The sequence below is a fragment of the Balaenoptera acutorostrata genome, chromosome 16, assembly GCF_949987535.1.
Source record: "Balaenoptera acutorostrata chromosome 16, mBalAcu1.1, whole genome shotgun sequence".
NCBI classification, from domain to species: Eukaryota; Metazoa; Chordata; class Mammalia; order Artiodactyla; family Balaenopteridae; genus Balaenoptera; species Balaenoptera acutorostrata.
In genome coordinates this window covers 86,327,069-86,348,262 of record NC_080079.1, presented here as the reverse complement: position 1 = coordinate 86,348,262, position 21,194 = coordinate 86,327,069, and the positions used below count along the sequence as shown (strand labels likewise).

The 21,194-nt window shown below is 36.9% G+C and overlaps 1 protein-coding gene across 5 annotated transcripts in view; it reads left to right on the top strand.

The window, feature by feature from the left end:
- Nucleotides 1-21,194, top strand: part of JMJD1C (jumonji domain containing 1C) — a 322,989-nt gene that overhangs the window by 60,665 nt on the left and 241,130 nt on the right. For 2 of the 5 annotated variants that reach the window (XM_007170857.3, XM_007170854.3), the window contains exon 1: nucleotides 2,872-3,314. The exons of 2 other annotated variants lie outside the window; for them this stretch is intronic. In XM_007170857.3, the coding sequence (XP_007170919.2) occupies nucleotides 3,147-3,314 (168 nt within the window). In that variant the 5' untranslated portion in view covers nucleotides 2,872-3,146. Of the gene's footprint in view, nucleotides 1-2,870; nucleotides 3,315-21,194 lie in introns of those variants that run through there. One more of the 5 variants, XM_007170856.3, reaches the window with a different exon arrangement.

The following is a 21,194-nucleotide window of genomic DNA, read 5'->3' as shown; positions in this document are numbered from 1 at the left end:
AATTTGCCTGAATTGATGTGTATGTGTGTGTGTGGATATATTTAATGTACATATTTGGATTTGGGGATGGAAAGAGTAGAAGATCTAGTCTATATATCTAAATTTTCAGCTTCTGTAAACTTAGTTATTTTAAGTACTTCTGTGTCACTGTCTTCATCTATATAGTGAAGTACTATAACTTACAACTATAGTATTATAACTTCTTTTCTTTACAGTTACTAATCCTGGCATTTTCTGAGGATCTTTATGAAAGTAAAGGATGTAAGGAAACCAACTGAACAAACAAATATTTTAAGGTTTCTAGTCTGACTTTAAATTTATTTTTATTCCATGTTATTTACAGTTATGAGTTGCTGGCAAAAATAATGTAAGTACAGTTGACTATTGAACAACTCGGGGGTTAGGGGCGCTGATCCCCAGTGCAGTAGAAGATCTGAGTATGACTTTACAGTCGGCTTTCAGTGTCAGAGGTTCTGCATCTGTGGATTCAACCAACTGGATGGGGGTAGTACTACAGTAGTACTTAAAGGGAAAAAAGCCTGCATGTAAGTGGACCCACGGTTCAATCCCATGTTGTTCAAGGGTCAACTGTACTCCCTGAAACAAAGCAAAAAAATGCCAGCAAACAAACAAAAATCCTTTAAGGCCGTTTTATTTTACACTTAAAAAAATGCACTTCAAGTTTCTCCAAAAGCAAAACATCCACACATTAGTGATTTGTTGTTGTTGTCATTGAACCCTAGGTACTGGTTGTAGTCAAGGGATTCGTAGACTGCTATCTGGAATATAGTTCTAAGAATATAAGATGTTTGAAAATGTTATGAAGATATATGGCCTTCTGAAAAACTTTTTGTTTTGGCATTTGAAATGTTTTGATTGATTTGGTTGATTGACATGCTTTTCAGAGCACTTGAAAGGACAGCATTCTACATATAGAGAGGGTTCCTAGGGTCCATTTAGAGGAGCTTGCCTACAAAATTAAAATCAGCTGGCAGTTTTATGTAAGGCAACAGGACAACCTAGACTCTAAAAATATAATTTAGTGAATGGTATTTATGTGATAATAGTGTTATTTGCATCTCTTTTCTCAAACGACTTTATATTTTCTCACTTGCTCCCAGACTATCACTGAGATTAGGAAGCAGGCAATTTCAGTTGTAGCAATTGTGTCATGCCAGAGATCACAAAGCAAGTCATTGATAAATTGGTATCTGAATTTAGATCTTCTTACTCTGTTTTTTTCTCTTTCCACATGTTAGATTATTTTCAGCAGGTTATTTTACTGGCTCCTTAATCCACATTGAGACTTTAGAAATCTTAGTCTGTAGTTCTCAAGGTAATTTGCTAAGTATTATACAGTATGTACTAAAAGAGTGGACTTGGAAATAAGATGGCACAAGTAAAATTAAATTTTTCTCTCAACTTGCCATTATGCATTTCTAGATATGGTTTTCCTTTGTTATCTATTACAGTTCTACATTTGGTCTTTAGAGTAGCAAAATTAGACAATGATGATTAAAATCTGTCTTGTAATTGTGGTTTTTAACCTGTTAGCTTCTGCCATGTATTTTCTATTTCAAACAGCTCAGCTTGGGTGTTGTAAGAAAGCAGATAAAAGCCTTATGTCTATTTTAAATATTCAAATTTCTAGTGTAAATTCCTTTAAAAGGTAACTTTTTTTTGGTGGAGGCTTAGAAAAATCTTTAAGAAACCGAAATTTAGAAAAAGTTTTTATTGGACTAGAAGAATTTTGGGAGTTGATGTAATCACTAGTGGCCGTGAAAAAACCCCACAACTGGGATTTTGAAAACTACCTTTTAAAAAACACTATAATACATGTCTGAAATCGAACTTCTCACCGACATCTATAGAGGTTTGGTTTAGAAGAATTGAAGGGTTAGATCAAAGAAGGAGTAATTGTTCTAAGTTGGAGATCTGTACGTGTATGGGTTACAAAGTCCTGTTATGATTGGACGGGAAGTAAACATAATTTATTTTCCTGAACTATGATTGGCTAAAATCCTTTTCTTTCCACGGTATTTTCTAACAACTGAATCCGAAGCCTTTCCCTGTTTTTATTATCCGATCAGTGAGTTTCGCGTACGTACTAGTACTAAAAGTACTCAAATTGGTGCAGAGACTGTGAATTTTAAGAATGTTGACAGAAAGCCCTCAACCGGATGTTTGGCTTTCTTACAATAAAGCAGTAGCGAGGTGTAAATCTCTGAATAGCTCAAACCCGTAATGAGCATCGCCCCAAAACAGGAAGAATGAAAGGATGACAGTGTTATCTTCATTTTCATTTAAAGTCGTGGACTGTGTTTCTGTCGTGACCGAGTTCTGTGGGCTTAGTTTTCAGTTGAAAGTGTTGCTCTGTTTTGCTGCTGGGACTACGGGACTGTTAATTCAGGCAAAATTGAGGCTAACTCAGACTGCAGGCGCCATGTGTTCTGAAAAACATCACTCTGGAGATGCGGCTTTTAACCTTGAGTTTGTTTTGTGACCCAGAGTGGAACCAGCACACTTCACTTTCACCTCACCCCCAACTCCCCTACTTCTCAGGGAGCGACGAGTAGAGAGGTGGACGTCAAACACTACGTTTCTGAAGGACTGCACTCCCTTCTCCCGCCCCACTCTCTCTTTTTTTATCCTGGCTGGTCCCGCAGACGCTGCTGCAGCGTCGGGCACTACTTTCCGTCTGCGGTGGTTCCTCCGACCCTCTCCCGCGGCTCCCTCCCCCAGCCCGCGCCGGCGGAAGGAGACGCGCGGCGCTCCCTCAATCACGCTAGTGGATGGGGAGGCGGAGTAGTACTGGCCGCGGCGCGGTGGCAGTAGCGGCCGGCGCTGCCTCGGGGCCTGAGACGGCCGTGTGGAAATTTCTGTGCGTTTCTTTCTTTTATTTGTGGAACTGCAGACAGAGGCTGCAAGTCGGGGAGTCCAGGGGAGTGTTGAGGACTGTGAGAGACCGAGGTCGCTGTGCCCTTCTGGGCAGAGCGGCCGGTGCGCCCCCGAGCCTGCGCGCGCTCGCTCGCGGGGCCGCCGCCTTCCCTAGGTCAGCTGTCCTCGGCATGGGCGGCCGGTAGGAGCGGGGTTTCGGTGATTTCCTGGCAGCTGAGGAGGCAGCGGCCACTTCGGCAGCGACGGCTATGGCGGTGGAGACGCGGCCGGAGCTGGTGGGGAAGCGGTTCCTGTGCCTGGCGGTTGGCGAAGAGGCGCAGCCGGAGCGCGGGGAGAGCGGACGCTGCTGGCGGGGCTGGCGAGCGGGGGTTATCCGAGCAGTGTCACATAGGGACAGCCGCAATCCCGACCTGGCGGTAAGAAAGCAAACTCCCCTCAGTCTCCCGCCCGCGGCCGCAGCCCCACCCCTTGGTCTCGCAGCCGCACCTTGTGGGGTTACCTCTGGCACCTGGCTCAGTCCGGCCAACTGGCGGTCACGCCCCTCTCCTGCGCTCTGGGCGGGTTTGCCCACGTGCGCTGCCAGGATCGCCTCCTCCCCGCGAGGAGCTTCCCCAGCGGGGGCGGTGACCCCCTTGGGACTCCCCGGCGCCCGCCCGGGCCCTTTGGCCGCTATCCGGGAGGGATTCGGCCGCGGCTTCCCCTGCGGCGCCCCGGCGGCCGCGGAGACCTTACGGAAAAGGCGGGGCTGCCAGCCGGGTACTGCGCGGGCGGGTGGGGGTGGGGGTGGGGGTGGGGGCGGACCCCTCGCTCATGGCGGTAGGGGGCCAGCTTCACCTGCCTCTCTGTGTGAAAGTCTTAACAGTGCAGGCGTTGGAGACTGAAAACTTATCCCTTAAGGTTGCTGAAGGGGAGGGAGAAAAGGAAGGAGACAGATCTCTGGTTTTCCAGTCTGTCCTGGGATTCGTGTGTGTTTTCGAGGCAAAGGCCCGGGCGGTGGCGGGTGCCCTGATTCAACCTTTTTCTACAGTAGATGCTTGGATTTCTAACAGAAAACGATGAAAATGAAAACTTTTGGTTTGGAGGGCCATGGAAATTAACCTCTCTCTCCCTCCCTCCCTTCTTTCCTTCCGTTTGTTTTTTCCATAGTGTTGTGTTTTTTTGTTAGAAGGGAATAGTGCTTTAAAGTCACCCATTCCTGGGTTTTATATGATTTTAAATGAAGCAAGAAATATTGTAAGTTAAAACGTTTAAGACTCTGCAGAACCTTAAAGTGTCTTTTTCTTTGCTTGCTTTCCCTTACTTGTGATACTGCCAGTGTTTTCTTTCAGTAGTGTAGGAGTGTGCAAGATTCTGAGACGGGATATGCTGTTAGTGTTCCAATAACGTTTTCACTGGGGGACATGTTGGAGTTAGGGAGCCAAGGAGAGGCAAGACATTGACTAGGCTTTGAAAGATTGACTTATGAATACATAATCCATGAAATTTATTGGTAATACTGTGGGGTATTTAATTTTTCAGTGGATATTTAAAATTTGGGAACTTTCTTCTTTTTGTTTATATGCAGGTTTACAATTCCGAATTTACATGTACATATGTATCTTAATACTTTTGTTGGAGTTTTTGCTAACCCCTGTTTCATGAATGTAGTCAGTGATACGGTTTCTTGCGGCGTGTATTAATGTCGACTTGATACTGCAAAATATGTTTGCAGAATAGAGGTAATTTTGGAGATTCTGGTTGGTTATTCTCGTTGAAAAGAAGAAAAAGAGAATCTTCCTTAAAAAAAAAACAACCCAAACATTTCTTAATGGTTCTACAAATTGTGGCAATTCAATAAGTTTGTGTAAAAAGCATGTGCTGATTTTATTTTTTCTCCTTTTACTCTGATATGTTATAGTCTTGGCTTTATGTGGAAGATAGTTAGATTATGGGTCAGCATTTTTAAATTGTTTCAAAACAAACATATTTTGTGTTTTCCTAAAAATTTTGTGTTTTGTTTTAGTAGATACATGAAAATTGGGAAGTATAGTTTTAAATTACGAATGTCATTGGCAACAGTCAAGTTATCGAAGTTAAATATATTAAAAAATTACTTTTTTGTATGGGGATTTAAATGGTATAAGGAGGGGGGTTTACACATACCATGTTTGAAAAGGCAAGATAATAAATTGGGTATTTAAAAATGAAAAGTATACATGGATGGAGGGAATCAACTGGAAAGAACAGGAAGGAGTTTCCTCAGATGATGGAAACGTTTTGCATCTTGATGATTACATGGGTGCATACATATGTCAAAACTCACTGAATTGTGCACTTAATATCTGTGCATTTCCTACATACAAATTTTACCGCAAAAATGTGTTTTGAACTATAACTATGTGAACCTTTGACAGTTTTCCTTTAACAGTCTTTACTTAAACAACTTAGGTTGTTACAGTGTAATCTGAGTTTTTTAGCCTGGAACCTACAGATTTAGAGTTACTCCCAAACTTTCTTATATTTCTTTTTTTGCATTCATATTTTCTAAGTTAAACTTGGGACAGTTTAGCATCACCAAAATGCAATTTGCCTTGTAGACTTTTGTTACTGCAGAATAAATCAAGCCCAAAGGAGCTTTATCAATTACTTTTGTGTTTGTTTTTTGGTTACAAATATATGTAATTTAAAAACTGCAAGTTCATTAGGAATCTCAGATATGTATGTATTTATGGCACATGATTTGGAAGGATAATTATCAGAACTTGAAAGTAGGGGATGCTTTGTCTCAAAAGTTAGTCAGTTATTCTTATTTTTGGTCTTATATATGAGGAATTTCCACATGCATTAATTTTCTATACTACTGTTAACTAATTATCACAACTTTGGTGATTTAAACAATACGAATTGATTATTATAATGGTTCTGGAGATGACAAGTCTAACTTCTGGGTCTCCATGGGCTAAAATCAAGGTGTGATTAGAACTGTGTTCTTTTCTGGAGGCTCTAGGTCTCATTTTTAGAAGCAGACCACATTCATTGTCTCGTGGTCCTCTTCCTCCTTAAAAACCAGCAGTTTATGTCTCTCTGTTTTTCTCTAGTCGCATCTCGCTCTTGACTCTCCTGCTTCCCGTTACACTTTTAAGTGCCCTTGTGATCATATTGGGCCCACCCAGATAATCCAGGATAATCTCCCCATCTGCTAATTAACAACCTTAATTCCATCTGAACCCTAATTCTCCCTTGGCATGGAGTTTAACATAGTTACAGATTTCATGGATTAGGACATGAGCATCTTTGAGGTGGCATTATTCTGCCCACCACACCATGGTAGCAAAAATATTCTTTTACAATATGACCATGATTTGATACAAATAAATTAAGGCTAAAATTACTGTACTTTTTCCTGCTGCGAGTTTTAGCGCTATCACTATGTGATCTCTTAAGTAAATGAGCTTAATTTGTAGAAGTTTTACTCAGCTGTGCTTATATAATTTCACCTATTTTGTTGGTGACTTTTAAAAAATGGCTTGAAAAATCTTCTGGGGTATCTTGGAATTACATTAACCAACAAAAGACTTTATCTGAACCCTTTTAATTCAGGAGGACCAAATAGTTGATTAAATTGAAATACATAAAATATATTGTGAGCCCTCAGCATGTTTTCTTTTTTGTAGCTCCATTGTTTAGAAAGGTTCTTGATTTGTTATACATGTTAAACGTTTATTACTGCCCTACTTTTTGAGGAACTTTCTAGAAGATTGATAGCATTATGGAAGGAAAGCTGACAGTTGAGAAAAGTAGGGTTGCATAATATTCAACCTTGAATAATATTGTCATGCTAATTATAGAGCAAAAATTGATTTACTTTGCTCATTTTACTTCCCTTGCACAATTTAACAGCCCTTTACTTGCTTATTTATTTATCCATCCATTCAGTCACTTACCCATCTACCTTCCCTTGAAGCTTAATGTGATTGCATCATTGTTTCAGGCTAATCCTATCCAAAGTGTGAGTATTTTTAAAAAATGTATCAGGTTTTCATAAAACATTCCAGGTTACCGTGACATTTTGCAATGTCGTTGAAAATCATTTTTAATCTGGTTAGAGACCTCCCCACTGGGATTCCTCATTTTGGATGCAATCATCTATTTTCCCGCAAAAGTTTCCAGTTGTTTTTTTTTTTAATAGTGATTTCTTTAATTTATTTATTACTTATTTATTATTTATTTTTTGGCTGTGTTGGGTCTTCGTTTCTGTGCAAGGGCTTTCTCTAGTTGTGGCAAGTGGGGGCCACTCTTCATCGCGGTGCACGGGTCTCTCACTATCGCGGCCTCTCTTGTTGTGGAGCACAGGCTCCAGACGCTCAGGCTCAGTAGTTGTGGCTCACGGGCCTGGTTGCTCCGCGGCATGTGGGATCTTCCCAGACCAGGGCTCGAACCCGTGTCCCCTGCATTGGCAGGCAGCTTCTCAACCACTGCGCCACCAGGGAAGCCCACGTTTCCACTTTTCCAAAGTCCTCTTTTTTTTTCTTTTATCTTGGACTTTAGTCTTGCAGATTAAAATCTAAGAGTGTGATGTTTGTGTTTGAGTCTGCTTCTTGAGAATAAAATTCCCAGAATTTTGCACTCAACTTTGCGCTGTGTTGCATAAGAGGTTAGATATTTGCTGAGTGAATGAGAAGTTGAAGTATATTATACCTGATAGATCTTCATACCAAGGACCCAGTCCTGTTTCAAATGAAATAGAAACTGCTCTGGAGCTCCTGAGAATGGACACTTAACAGATTCGCACTTGGGATCTCTGGATCTTGGGTCAGTTATTCTTTTTCCCCTGTAGAATATTATTTCTATTTTTACACAAGAATCCTTTTGAGTCAATCTCCTTTATATTAATATATTGCTTGAAACAAATACAGAGTCAGGGAAGAAGTAAAGTCATAATAAAGGAAGGAAAATATTAACTGAAGTATTCAAAAATTCAGGAAGGGATGCTAGGAACTGAATTACATCTTGATTGCAACATAAAAGAAGAACACAGATACAACAACAAAGGCAACACACACACACAAATAAAAACTTCTGTTCCTTGGTGAAAGACACTAACTCTGTTTTTTTAATGTCAGTAGAGAAATATGAAGATATTTTGTGTACATTGAAAAAAAGCGGTTTACTTATAATCATGGAACATTTTTCTGTAGCGCTTATAAAACTTTCCTCCCGCTACCATTAATACTAAATTTGATAAAATCTTGAAGAGTTCTTTGGGGACTCATTATTGGATAGAAAGGAGCAAATGCACACAGTTTCTAAATGCTCATACCAAGTTGCTTTCTGAGTGATGTAATATAATTTTAAATCTCTTTCACAAGAACAGTGTTCTCAGCAAATGTTTTATTTGAAGTACAATGAATCAATGTGAAGTTACTTGAAAAGTAGTTGTTATCTAATAGTCTCTTGTCAAAAACTCAGATTGAAAGTTTCTTGTAGAGAAATGAGAAGTATGGCAATTATTGTTATCTATTTTTTAACTTGAAAATTACTCTCTGTCTAATAAAAAGCATTCTACAATTAAAAAAAAAAAAGTACCAGGTTTTAGGACTTCCCTGGTGGCCCAGTGGTTGGGACTTGGCCTTCCAATGCAGGGGGTGCAGATTCGATCCCTGGTTGGGGAGCTGGGATCCCACATGCCTCATGGCCAAAGGACCAAGAACATGGAATGGAGGCAATGTTGTAACAAATTCAATAAAGACTTAAAAATGGTCCACATCGGGGAAAAAAAAAAAAATGTTATCAGGTTTTTTCAGTACCCAAAAGGAACAAAAAATCATAGTATTGTGTTTCATAGACCAAACATGTAAATTTGTTTGTATTTGGGGGAATTTTCTAATGGTCACTTAGTGAGAAGTAGCTAACCTTGTAATACAGATTTTAAGCTGTTCTAAACTGTACTACCTGTAGATTAAAGTTACTTTGCAGATCTTATATGTCCTAAATGTAAGTATCTTAAATATGAAAACTATGTTTTTCTGCTTAGCTGTTTCTTCATTTAAGTTTCATATTGAGTTGGTAGTATTTGATTCTTTAAGTTTTGTTAGGATAATTCTTTAGGTAAATCCAAAATGTATATCATGGTGTTGTAATATTGCTAATACTAATTTCTGGTCTAGGCACACAGTGTTGAATGAATGAATGAATGATTTTTACTTCATTGCTCAGTATGACCTGGATAAGTTAACCATAGGGAAAATTGGTTTAGCTGGTAGGTAGAAAAACTTTTATGTCTGATTTGAGTACATACAGGTTCCCCCCCTGCCCTTGAATTTATATTGTGATTGCTCCTAAAGACTTATGTACAGGAAAATAAGTATGTAAACTGTAGCTGTGGTGGCACGTAACTTGTGCAGTTGTAACCACTAGCTGGCTTTAAAAGTAGATAGCCACCCAGTAAATGGTGTGAAGTGTATGTTTCTGTGTAAAATTAAATAAAGGAGGTGTTTTGTTTTTTCCCTTTTGACCTGTCATAGATATATTCTGGCACGTATTTTGATGCCATTAATTTAAAATAGAGAATGTTTTCATTCATTAAGGTAATTGGACTAAAGACATTTTAGTATGAGAACTCTTAGCTTCATATAGGGAAGACGTTGCATTTGAAAGTAAAAATGTCTGGATATTTCCATGTAATCAAAAGTATGTAGGCTATTTTTCTGTGTTTATAGGTTTAATGTGTTACTTTTGACAATTGTAAGTTATGAGCAAAGAATGTTTTCAACTCTCAAACTCATATTTTGTTTCTCCTTTACATATTTAGTATAGTACCTAACATTAGGTGTTTAGTAAATGTTCATTAAATGGCAAATAAATGAATGAATAGCATCAATTTCTTGTGTACTTTAATTCATACCAACCATCTCAACTATCAGTGACTATTTACTCGTAATTTTGAATCTCTTTTTTTGTTGTGTGGAATTGTGTACCTTAGTGGTTACTTCCCCATATTCATTGTCTATTGTGTGGTTTGACTAAAGGGTGGGCCTGGGTATTCCTAAGCCAATCAGGAAATTGAACTCCTCTGGTTACACTGATGGGTATAGGCCCTAAATAAGTCCAGTCAGAATGAAGGCAAGGGGTATTGTGTGGGTGTGAATCTGGAATTGCCACAGCCATTTTCCTACTGTAAGGTAAACCAGTTTGAGGACAAAGTTGACATAATAGAGGCTAACAGAATTGAAAAGGCAACAGAAAAAATATGGCTGATCAAGTTGTTTTCTGAAGCCTAAATACAACTATTGGATTTTTCACTTACGAGATTTTTCATTATGGAAGAATAAATTGAGTTTATGTCTGTTTTTCTTGGTGTTTCTCTTCTTTGGAACTAAAAGCATGTTAACTGATATACATGGTAATGTTCCTTTGCCTTTTTTTTTTTTTTTGAAGGCATATGAAAGGCATTTTCTTGACACTCTTGTTTGTTATTTAAGGTTAAGGCAGATTTTTGCTTTATAATTTTGAATAATTTCAGTAGTGATTTTCAAGAATGGTGATATGTTCTGCTTTATTGTGTCCAGATGTATTACAGAGCTTTGAAAAATTAATGTATATGAAACATAAATACCTAATTTTCTAAATAATTAAAAATAAGAAATACCATTTGAATTTTTATGTCAGGAAGTATGCCATAAACCCCTCATTGTTAAAGAGAAATTTCAGCAAATAGATATCATTACTATTTCAGAAATTAAAAAAGAAATGGCAACCTTTTCTTTTTTAGGCTGTAAACCATAAATACTATATTTTTCTACTCTTGTCACTGTTGGCCTGATTTTTAATGGTGGCAGTTTGGTAGTAACAAATACTGCTGATTTCATTTGTTTCAAGATTTGACAGTGATTACATTTCTGCCTGATGCCCCGATAAACATTTTTTTCTATGTGGATTTTTTTTTAATTTTTTTTAAATTTTTTTTTATTTTTGGCTGTGTTGGGTCTTCGTTTCTGTGCAAGGGCTTTCTCCAGTTGCGGCGAGTGGGGGCCACTCTTCATCGCAGTGCGCGGGCCTCTCACTATCGCGGCCTCTCTTGTTGCGGAGCACAGGCTCCAGACGCGCAGGCTCAGTAGTTGTGGCTCACGGGCTTAGTTGCTCCGCGGCATGTGGGATCTTCCCAGACCAGGGCTCGAACCCGTGTCCCCTGCATTGGCAGGCAGATTCTTAACCACTGAGCCACCAGGGAAGCCCTCTATGTGGATTTTTAATAAACTTGTGTTTTATTTGATATAAAATTCTTAATCTGACAAATCTGTAAGGGTTATATAATTTATCCTTTAAGATTGTTGCGTACTAAATACTGAAATGTTCTAAGATGTTGAAGCATTCTCTGAAATTATCTAATTGGGTGGAATCTTTTCATGTAGAATTTATGGTTCATTTTATATTTTAGCTATTTTATGGAATTATATTAGTAAACCCTTTGAAAATATTTTCTTCTTATAATATAGAACCTATTGATTTGATTATAGAATACATGGTTAATGAGTAGAAAACAGCTTATTATTCATTTACTGTTTGGTTGGACTTGGTGCTAAAATTCTAAGGTTACAACATGGTCTAGTCCAGTTTCCCGGATGCAACCAGTAGGAACTGTGAGTCATACAGGATTTGAGCAGGGTAGATAAATGCTTAGACCTTTGAATTAAAAAGTGTGAATATAGTGATACCTGCCTATTGGGGTTTATTGGCTAGTACACTCGTTTGGAATGAATAAAAATTTTGGATTACGTATTTCTTAATAGATTGCAGATTTCAGGTGCAGTATTTCATCTATATTTGGTCAAACCAGCATAACAAAATAGATCTTAGTAGAACATATTTTGAAATTAGTTTGAATAAATAGGAATTAAGTATAAGTATATATAATAATACATAACTGATCACTTAAAAGAAACATTTCTTAAAGGTACACTTAACATTGTACTTGATTTATAGTTTGGGCCTCAGTTTTCTTATTTATCCCGTTCAGTGAATGGAATTGGTCTAGAGTTCAGAGCATTTCCTATTCTGTAGTTCTAGAATTGTGATGTTAATAGTTTTTTTTTTTTTTTAACCTGTAATGTCTTAGAATAAAGTGTCTTTTAAGCAAAAATAAATTTCTGGTCTGTCCCAAAAGCTCTTAATTCTGAGTTAATGAAACATTTCATTATGACATGTGTGTTGTGTTTTGTTATTACAAAAACCACAATTCTATGTAAATAATGTGATTTCTGTTCAGTGTTTCTTTTGGATGATCAAAATGAGATCATAGGATTTGGATTTTTATGGTTGAATAAATTGAGGTAGAATAAAGAAAAATATCTGAAGCCTTCAATATTGGATCTTAAAATAATTTAGCATATATATTTCTTCATGCACTTGGAAGTTTTGATCAGTTACATTTAATTCTTGGTGAAAATACCCTATGGTTCAAATCGATTAAAAGAAGTCAAAAATTGCTTCTCCAAAGGGATATAGTAATTCACACTTTCAAAGTTAAAAAAAAAGAAAAAAAGCCCCATCCATTGCTATGATAAATATTCTCCCTGAACCTTTCTTTCTTGATTTTTGCAGCCCCATGATTCAAGTCCTCTTGGAACTTCTTTTTTTAGTGACTACAGTTCCTCCCATCTTCTTAATTTAGTATTAGAAAGTCAGTCCTTTGCTTACTGTTTCTTTTTGTTATATTTTTCAAATCTTGTTATTCCCTTTGGAGAATTTACTTGTACTTCTTTGCATCATTACTCACTAATCTGGAACTTAAGCATTGACCTTCAGTTGGAATCCACCATCTCTCCATTCTTCTTTGGTGTCTATATATGAATGTCCCACATTTGAGTCTGATTAATGTTTCTAAAATGTAGTTTATTATCTTCATGTGAAAAAGCTCCCCTTTTGAGATTTATCTTGAAGTCTCATCCGGGCTTGAAGATGCCTCATCCTTCACCTTTTCACCACCTACAATGTATGTATTTAGTGAGTTACACAAATTTCTTTCTTCAAATTACAATCTCTTCTCCTCCCCACTCCCACCTCCCCTTTTATTCCAATTTGTGCTACCACTGAGTCCACACCTTCTTTGCCCTAGGCATGTATTAAGTGATCTTTTTACTTTAAAGTTTATTCCTTTTTCAGTCCGTTCTATTCGTTGTGGACAAATTACTCATCCTGTGTTTCCCTTTAGCTCACTTTAGTAGTTTTTCCTTCGCTTATTCGATAAAGTCCAGACTTCGTTCTCTAATGCTTAGATGTGCTCAGTGTCTCTATCCTTTGAAATTTAAAATTAACTAATCCCCTGCATAAACTGTTGTGGTGTTTAGCGAAAGTCTTTCGTTGGAATTTTTAAAATATTATAACCCACTGTTAATGAAATCATAAAACGCATTTCTTGCTTTCGAATTTCATTTGCTGATAAAAACTTTCTGATGTCAAACATTTCTCTTGTTAAAAATGGTATTACTTGGTATTGCATGAACTGAGTCCAATGAGAAAACAGATTCTTAATGAGTCAAATAATGTATAAAGTGTTAGTTATTCCATTTCTGTTCATGAAAGACAAAATCCAGTTTAACAACATTTTACACACTATTAATGAATCTGGAAATACGACTTTTCTTTGATTTTAAGCTAGACATTTTCCACATTTTAATGTTTCTGAAATTAAGGCATAGTTTACATACAGTCCATGTCAAAAGCAACTTGTTTACCACTAGGCTGAATGTTAAGTGGCAGTGTAATGGTAGTAGTCATGTCTGCAAAGTGTGTAACCTTAGTGTAGAACTTTTCAGTCTTAGTATTCTTTTAAACTTAATTACTGAGGATCCCATAGAGCTTTGATTTCTATGGGTTATACCTATAGATGTTTACTACATTAAAAAGTAAGATTGAATCGTTACAACGTAAAAGCACACATTCAGTTACGTGTCAGAACAGTGCTGTCACACTATATGTAGCCTGTAGAAAACTGCTCTGTACACTGATGAGAGAGTAAGATTGGAAAAGGCAAATAACATCCTGGTTTTATTGTGAAAGGTTTTGACCTTATAACCCCCTGAACGGGTTCAGTTACCCCTGAAAACCTGTGGTGAAGGTATCTGTTCATCTAATCATCTCCCTAGTTGGAAGTATCATGGGAGGTGTTTAAATTTTAAGTTGAATTTAGCTTCTTCATTTCAAATGTCTGCTAGTATTTGCTATGTTGCTCTATATTGCTATATATAAAAGAGTGTATTTTAAATGTAGATTTCTTGTCTCATGCCCTAGAATGTAGAAACAGTAGAACATGAAGTAGAAACTAAGTCAGCATTCCTGGAATAGATTTTAGAATTTTTCAAAGATAGGAGAGGTCTGTGTGACTAATTCATGTCTTGTGAAAGACTGTCACTTAGGAGCTGAAAAATCTGATTCACCTGTCAAAATTACTGAGTTTAAGTAAGACTCAGAAAACATCTTTAGAATCAGAGGAATATTGAAGAAGGAATGTATGTTTATGTTAATGTATGGATAAAGTTATGCATTGCCATTTAATGCAGAATGGCTTTATGTATATTTAATATAAGATTTATTTTTTCCCTAAATTGTTTTTCCTTAGATTGAATCTTAGCATCAAGGCAATACAGTACTAGGGAAGGTATTGAAACTGTGAAACAACTTAAAATTGGTAAACTGTTCCAATGTGTTGAATAGAACCATACTATTATTTTGGTCTGTCTTTATCTTCAAAACCACATTGATGAAATTATATAGATCAGATTTCAGAGTGTTTAACCTATTCCCTAAAATGTTCTATTGCCTTAACTTTCAAGATCTCTTATTATATTTTAATACCAAAGTGAATCATTATAAGGGAAACCATTTAACTTTACATTGTTCATCTTAATAAAGGGAATAAATAATGAATATGAATATAGACTATTTGTGTCCTGTCTTTTCATAATGGCTTTGAAATATATAAACATATGTACATATTTATGGAAATAGTGATTAGTTCCCCTTGAACTAAAAGTTATAGCAGTAAAAAAAGTTTAGGTTAAAACTGCAAAAAGGAAAAAGGTAAATAAGCTTGTAAAGCGAGCTAACATAATACTGCGTTAAATTTGCTTCTGAATTTCTTAGTGTCCAGAGCAAAATGAGAATTGTGATGAATTACAGTATCATTGATCTTCAGAGTGATTTTCACTAAGCCTTACTGGCTTTTTGGAGCTTTCTGAGGTCTGTTGGAAAAGTGAATGAATGGCCAGAGAGTATAGGAGAAAAGGAAGAAATCCTAGGGTACTGAATTCTGGTCCTCGACCCATTCATTTGGAACAGGTTTGATCTTATCAGTTTTATTTGATAATGATTTCTCAGGTCAAAAAAATTGGTTATGTATCAATAATTCTTTTTCCAGGGAGAAAGAAGTGTGCCATTTTTAAAGAGAAACTTTTCCTGACAAAAAATTCTTTAATTGATGACTTTTACATGGAAAATTAAGTAGTGTACAATTGTTAAACACAATGATTATTATTAAAACAAACAAGAACTTTCTTAGTAATTAAAGATTAAAGATGTAATTATAAAGTGACTCCTGATGAGGATATTCCTGCAAAAGATTAATTTCGTCCAGGTATGTAATTTTTAGTGATCAGTGGAACATGTAAGAGAAGAATCTGATATATATGTCTAAAGGCAGTGATTCTCAACCTTTTTTATATTTGTTGCAGTCTCACAGTGGATAGGGTTAAGCTTTAATGTGCATGAAAATCTTGGAGGGAGCTCCATATTTTAAATGCTAGTTTCTATACCTCATACCTAGATATTTTGATCTGCATTTTACTAAAATCTGCATTTTATTAAAATTATTTTATTAGGTACCAAAGCCACATAAAAAGATACATCTAGAGTAATTTCACTCCCACCCCTGTCCCCATCAGCTCAGTTTACTCTGCAACTCTTTTATTTTTATTTATTTATTTATTTTTCTGTCACTCTTTTAAATAACCATTTTTATTAATTCAAGTGTCTTTCCAGGGTTAACTTATAAAGATAGGAGCAAGAGTACATGGTTTCATTCCTCCCATTCATATGTGATCAACCTGAGCATCACTAAAAGAAAAACACACATTATGAATCTACTGAGAAGATATGGTAGGAAGTACACCAATGAAGTATTTGTACTAAAAATTATGGAACTTGAGTATAATCAAGCTTCTACATTCAACCACTAATTTGCAGGACATATGAGGGTAGAGGCACATGTTAAACAACACCGTGAGGATGCAGTCAGCTAGATCCAGGATGTGGGAAATTCTAGAACTAGAGCTGTGCTGTTGAATATTGTGGCAAGTTAAATTGATTAAAATTGAATATCAGTTCCTCATTCACTGTAGCCAATTTCAGGTTCTCAGTTGCTACATCTAGCTAGTAACTATGGTTTTAGACAGCACAAATAAGAAAATTTCCATCATTGCAGAAAGATCTATTGGATGCCACTATTCTAGAGTAAGCTTTAAAAGAATAGTCAACTTATCATACAGACTAGTAGAAGGGGAAAAAAATGGAATGATAAAAATAAAAGAAGGCAAGAAGAGAGACAAACATAACAAAGGTGAGACAAACAGCACAAAATAAAAGATTTAATTTAAACCCAGATATATCAGTAATTACATTAAATGTAATTGACTAAACGTTTCTATTAAAAGGAAGGTTATAAAACTGGGAGGAGAGAACCCACAAAACACACTTACTGGGACTTCCCTGGTAGCACAGTGGTTAGGAATATGCATGCCAATGCAGGGGACACAGGTTCGATCCCTGGTCCGGGAGGATCCCACATGCCGCGGGGCAGCTGAGCCCATGCACCACAACTACTGAGCCTGCACTCTAGAGCCCGTGAGCCACAACTAGTGAGCCCACGTGCCGCAACTCCTGAAGCCCGTGTGCATATAGCCCGTGCTCCGCCACAAGAGAAGCCACTGCAACGAGAAGCCTGCACACCGCAATGAAGAGTAGCCCCTGTTCGCCGCAACTAAAGAAAGCCCACGCGCAGCAATGAAGACCCAACGCAGTGAAAAAAAAAAATCCACGCTTATTTGCTGTTTATAACAAATCTATCTAAAACATAAGAATACTTAAAGGTGGTTGTAACAAGATGGGGAAAAAGCTTCCATGCAAATACTAATTAAAGATAGTTGACGTGGCTATACTAAAGACAGTGTTTAAGAAAAGAAGCGTTATTTGGGATAAAGAGGCTTTGTTTACCATGGTAAGAGTTTATTCAGCAAGAAGATATAATTTCAGTTTTCTAAGTACCTGTGACATGACTTAAAATACATAAAGCTGGAATTTATAGAACTATTAGAGAAAATAGACAAACTTATAACCATAATGGGAAATTAAATAGCTAATAGAACTAGCAGTAAAATAACAGTAACAAATAGAATATTTAGAATAATAAGTACTTGCTTTGGCCATCTCACAAGGTAGTTGTGTGAATGAGATAGTATATGTAATAAATACGCGGTCATTCAATATGAGTAAATATTTAATATGAATAAATACTGAAATACGTTTATTCAAAAAATATTTGAGCACCTTCTAATGACTGGTACCGTTTAAGACATGTGTTTTGTAAGGTATACAGCCTTAAATGTAAGATGTTGTCAGGTACAGTTACCAATTTTAAGTGCTTAATGAATGATAAGCAGTAATATCTATGGATTCGTAGAAGTGAGTGATACAGATTTGAAGGATGCATTCGTTGAGGAAACAGGATATTTTGGGCCCTGAAGAGTGACTGGCATAATATATTGGGCTGGCCAAAAAGTTCCTTCGATTTTAAAGTAAAAATAGAAGACACATTTTTCATTTTCAGCAAGAACTTTATTGAACACGTATTCACCATTTTGTTCCACTACCTTCTGCCATTTTTCAGACAACTTCATAATTTCATCTTCCCAAAACTTTTTTATCTTTTTGAGCAAAGAACTGGTCCAGGTGCCTTTTACAGTCTTCCAGGGAATTGAAATTTTTTCCATTAAGAGAATTTCGTGAAGACGGAAATAAATGGAAATCCGAAGGTACAATGTCCGGTGAACATGGCAGATGACTCAGAACTTCCCAGCCAAGCTGTAACAGTTTTTGCCTGGTCATCAAAGAAACATACGGTCTTGTGTTACACTGATGAAAGATTGTGTGTTTTCTGTTGACTAATTCTGTACACTTTTCGTTGAGTGCTGCTTTCAGTTGGTCTAATTGGGAGCAGTACTTGCTGGAAATAATCGTTTGGTTTTCTGGAAGGAGCTCATAATAGAGAACTCCCTTCCAGTCCCACCATATACATAACATCACCTTCTTCGGATGAAGACCGGCCTTTGGTTTGGTTGCTGGTGGTTCATTTTGCTTGCCCCACAATCTCTTCCATTCCCCATTATTGTACAGTATCCACTTTTCATCGCTGGTCACAATTTGTTTTAAAAACAGTACATTTTTGTTATGTTTCAGTAGATGATTGTATGCAGATATACGGTCAAGAAGGTTTTTTTCACTTAACTTACGTGGAACCCAAACATCAAAGCAATTAACATAATCAAGCTGGTGCAAATGATTTTCAGTACTTGATTTGGATATTTTGAGTATGTTGGCTGTCTCCCACATGGTATAACGTTGATTGTTCTCGTTGATTGTTCTCAGTTAATGTCTCGATTTGATTGCTATCAATTTCAACTGGTCTACCCGACCGTGGAGCATTGTCCAGCGAGAAATCTCCAGCATGAAACTTCGCAAACCACTTTTGACATGTTGTATCAGTCACAGCACCTTCTCCGTACACTGCACAAATCTTTTTTTGCGTTTCAGTTGCGTTTTTACCTTTCTTGAAATAATAAAGCATAATATGCCAAAAATGCTACTTTTTTCTTCCATCTTCAATATTAAAATGGCTATACAAAAATTCACCAATTTACAAAGTGAGAGACTGGCATGGACATGTATACACTACCAAATGTAAAATAGATAGCTAGTGGGAAGCAGCTGCATAGCACAGGGAGATCAGCTCGGTGCTTTGTGACCACCTAGAGGGGTGGGATAGGAAGGGTGGGAGGGAGGGAGACGCAAGAGGGAAGAGATATGGGGGTAAATGTATATGTATAGCTGATTCACTTTGTTATAAAGCAGAAACTAACACACCGTTGTAAAGCAATTATACTCCAATAAAGGTGTTAAAAAAAAATTCACCAATTTTGATTTTTTTAAATTCACACTGGTATGACAGCTGTCATGGTGCAATCTACAAAATTGTTTCGAATGAAGTTAAAGACACCTAAGCGCTACTAGAGCCATCTTAACGAAGAAACTGAACAAACATTATGGCCAACCCAATAATAATATTAGAAGAGGTATAAAATGGTTTTGGTAGAAGGAATGGTATGAGGAAAAGCAAACCACTTGGCTTCAGAGAGGATTCATATTGGAATAACAATAAGAAAAATAATGTGAAAATTAGGGCCAAATTGTAATATCAGATTGAGAAATTTGTGCTATGTCTAGAGTGGTTGGCTGAAATGAATATCCTAGTACTTGTGCCATTTCCCAACTTTATGAATACAGTTGTCCCTAGGTATCCATGGGGGCTTGGTTTCAGGGCCTCCTCAGATACCAAAATCCATGGGCGCTCAAGTCCCTTTCTTAAAATGGCATAGTACAGTTGGCCCTTCGAAACTGAGTATGTAGAGCCATAACTATATTTTTGAAAGTAGAATGAAGGGCCTTTAATTCTGGTCGCTGAAACAGCAGACTAATTTCCATACAGATTGTACCTGTTTACAGCTGCAGTTTATGGAAGCACCAGTTTTCCCACACGAGTCTCAACACTACTGGATATTGTCAGTCATAATTTATGCCTAATTCGCCCAAAAAACAAGGTACCTTGCTTTAATTCCTGTTTATGTGTTTTTGAGTTTCATGTATTTATTGGCCTTATTTTAAAAATATATAAATAGCTTGCTCATATTTTGGTCTCTTTTTTAATTATGTATTTTATTTTTGGCTGCATTGGGTTTTCGTTGCTGCGTGCGGGCTTTCTCTAGTTGCAGCGAGCTAGGGCTACTCTTCATTGCTGTGCGCAGGCTTCTCATTGAGGTGGCTTCTCTTGTTGTGGAGCACAGCCTCTGGGCGCACGGGCTTCAGTAGCTGTGGCTCAAAGGCTCTAGAGCACAGGCTCAGTAGTTGGTGGCACACGGACTTAGTTGCTCCGCGGCATGTGGGATCTTCCTGGACCAGGGCTTGAACCCGTGTCTTCTGCATTGGCAGGTGGATTCTTAACCACTGCGCCACCAGGGAAGCCCTGGCATTGGGATTTTGATAGAGATTATATTGAATCTGTAGCTCTCTTTGAGTAGAATTAATATTATAACAATATTAAGTTTTCTAATCTATGAATACAATATTTCTTTCCATTTATTTGTGTTTTTAATTTTTTTCAGCAACATTTTGTAGTTTTCAGTGTAGAAGTTTTTTGCCTCCTTGGTTATGTTAATTCCTAAGTATTTTATTAAATATTTTTAATGCTATTGTAAATGGAATTTTCTTAATTTCCTTTTCAGGTTGCTTATTGTTAGTGTATAGAAATGCGACTGATTTTCATGTGTTGATTTTGTATACTGCAGCTGCAGAATTTTTTTCTAACAGTTATTTTCTCCTGTGTTTGTGAAATTTTTAGAATTTTCTGCATATAAGATCATGTCATCTGCAAATAGATATTTCTTCTTTCCTATGTGGATGTCTTTTTAGTTTCTTGTCTAATTTTCTATTTAGAACTTCCAACACCATATTTAATAGGCATGGCAAGAGCAAGCATCTTTGTCTTGTTCTTAATCTTAAAATGTTTGTAGTTTTTTACTGTTGAATATGATGTGGAATTTTCATATATGGCCTTTATTATGTTGAGGTAGTTCTTTCTATTCCTAGTTTGTTGTGCACTTTTTATCATGAAATGGTGTAGAATTTTGTCAAATGCTTTTTCTGCATCAATTGAGTTGATCATTTTTCCCCCTTCATTCTTTTAATGTGGTATATTACATTGATTGATTTTTATATGTTGAACCATCTTTGCATTCCAGGAGTAAATCCCACTTGGTTATGTGTATTACTATTTTTAGTGTATTTAATTAAAAAAATTTTTGTAACTCCTTTCATTTTCTCCCCTTCTCACGCATATTCTAGTATAATTTTGCTTGGAATTGTATACATTTTTATAGACAAATTCAGGAAGAAAGAACACCTTTCCATTGAGTCTGAATTTCAAATAGCATGGA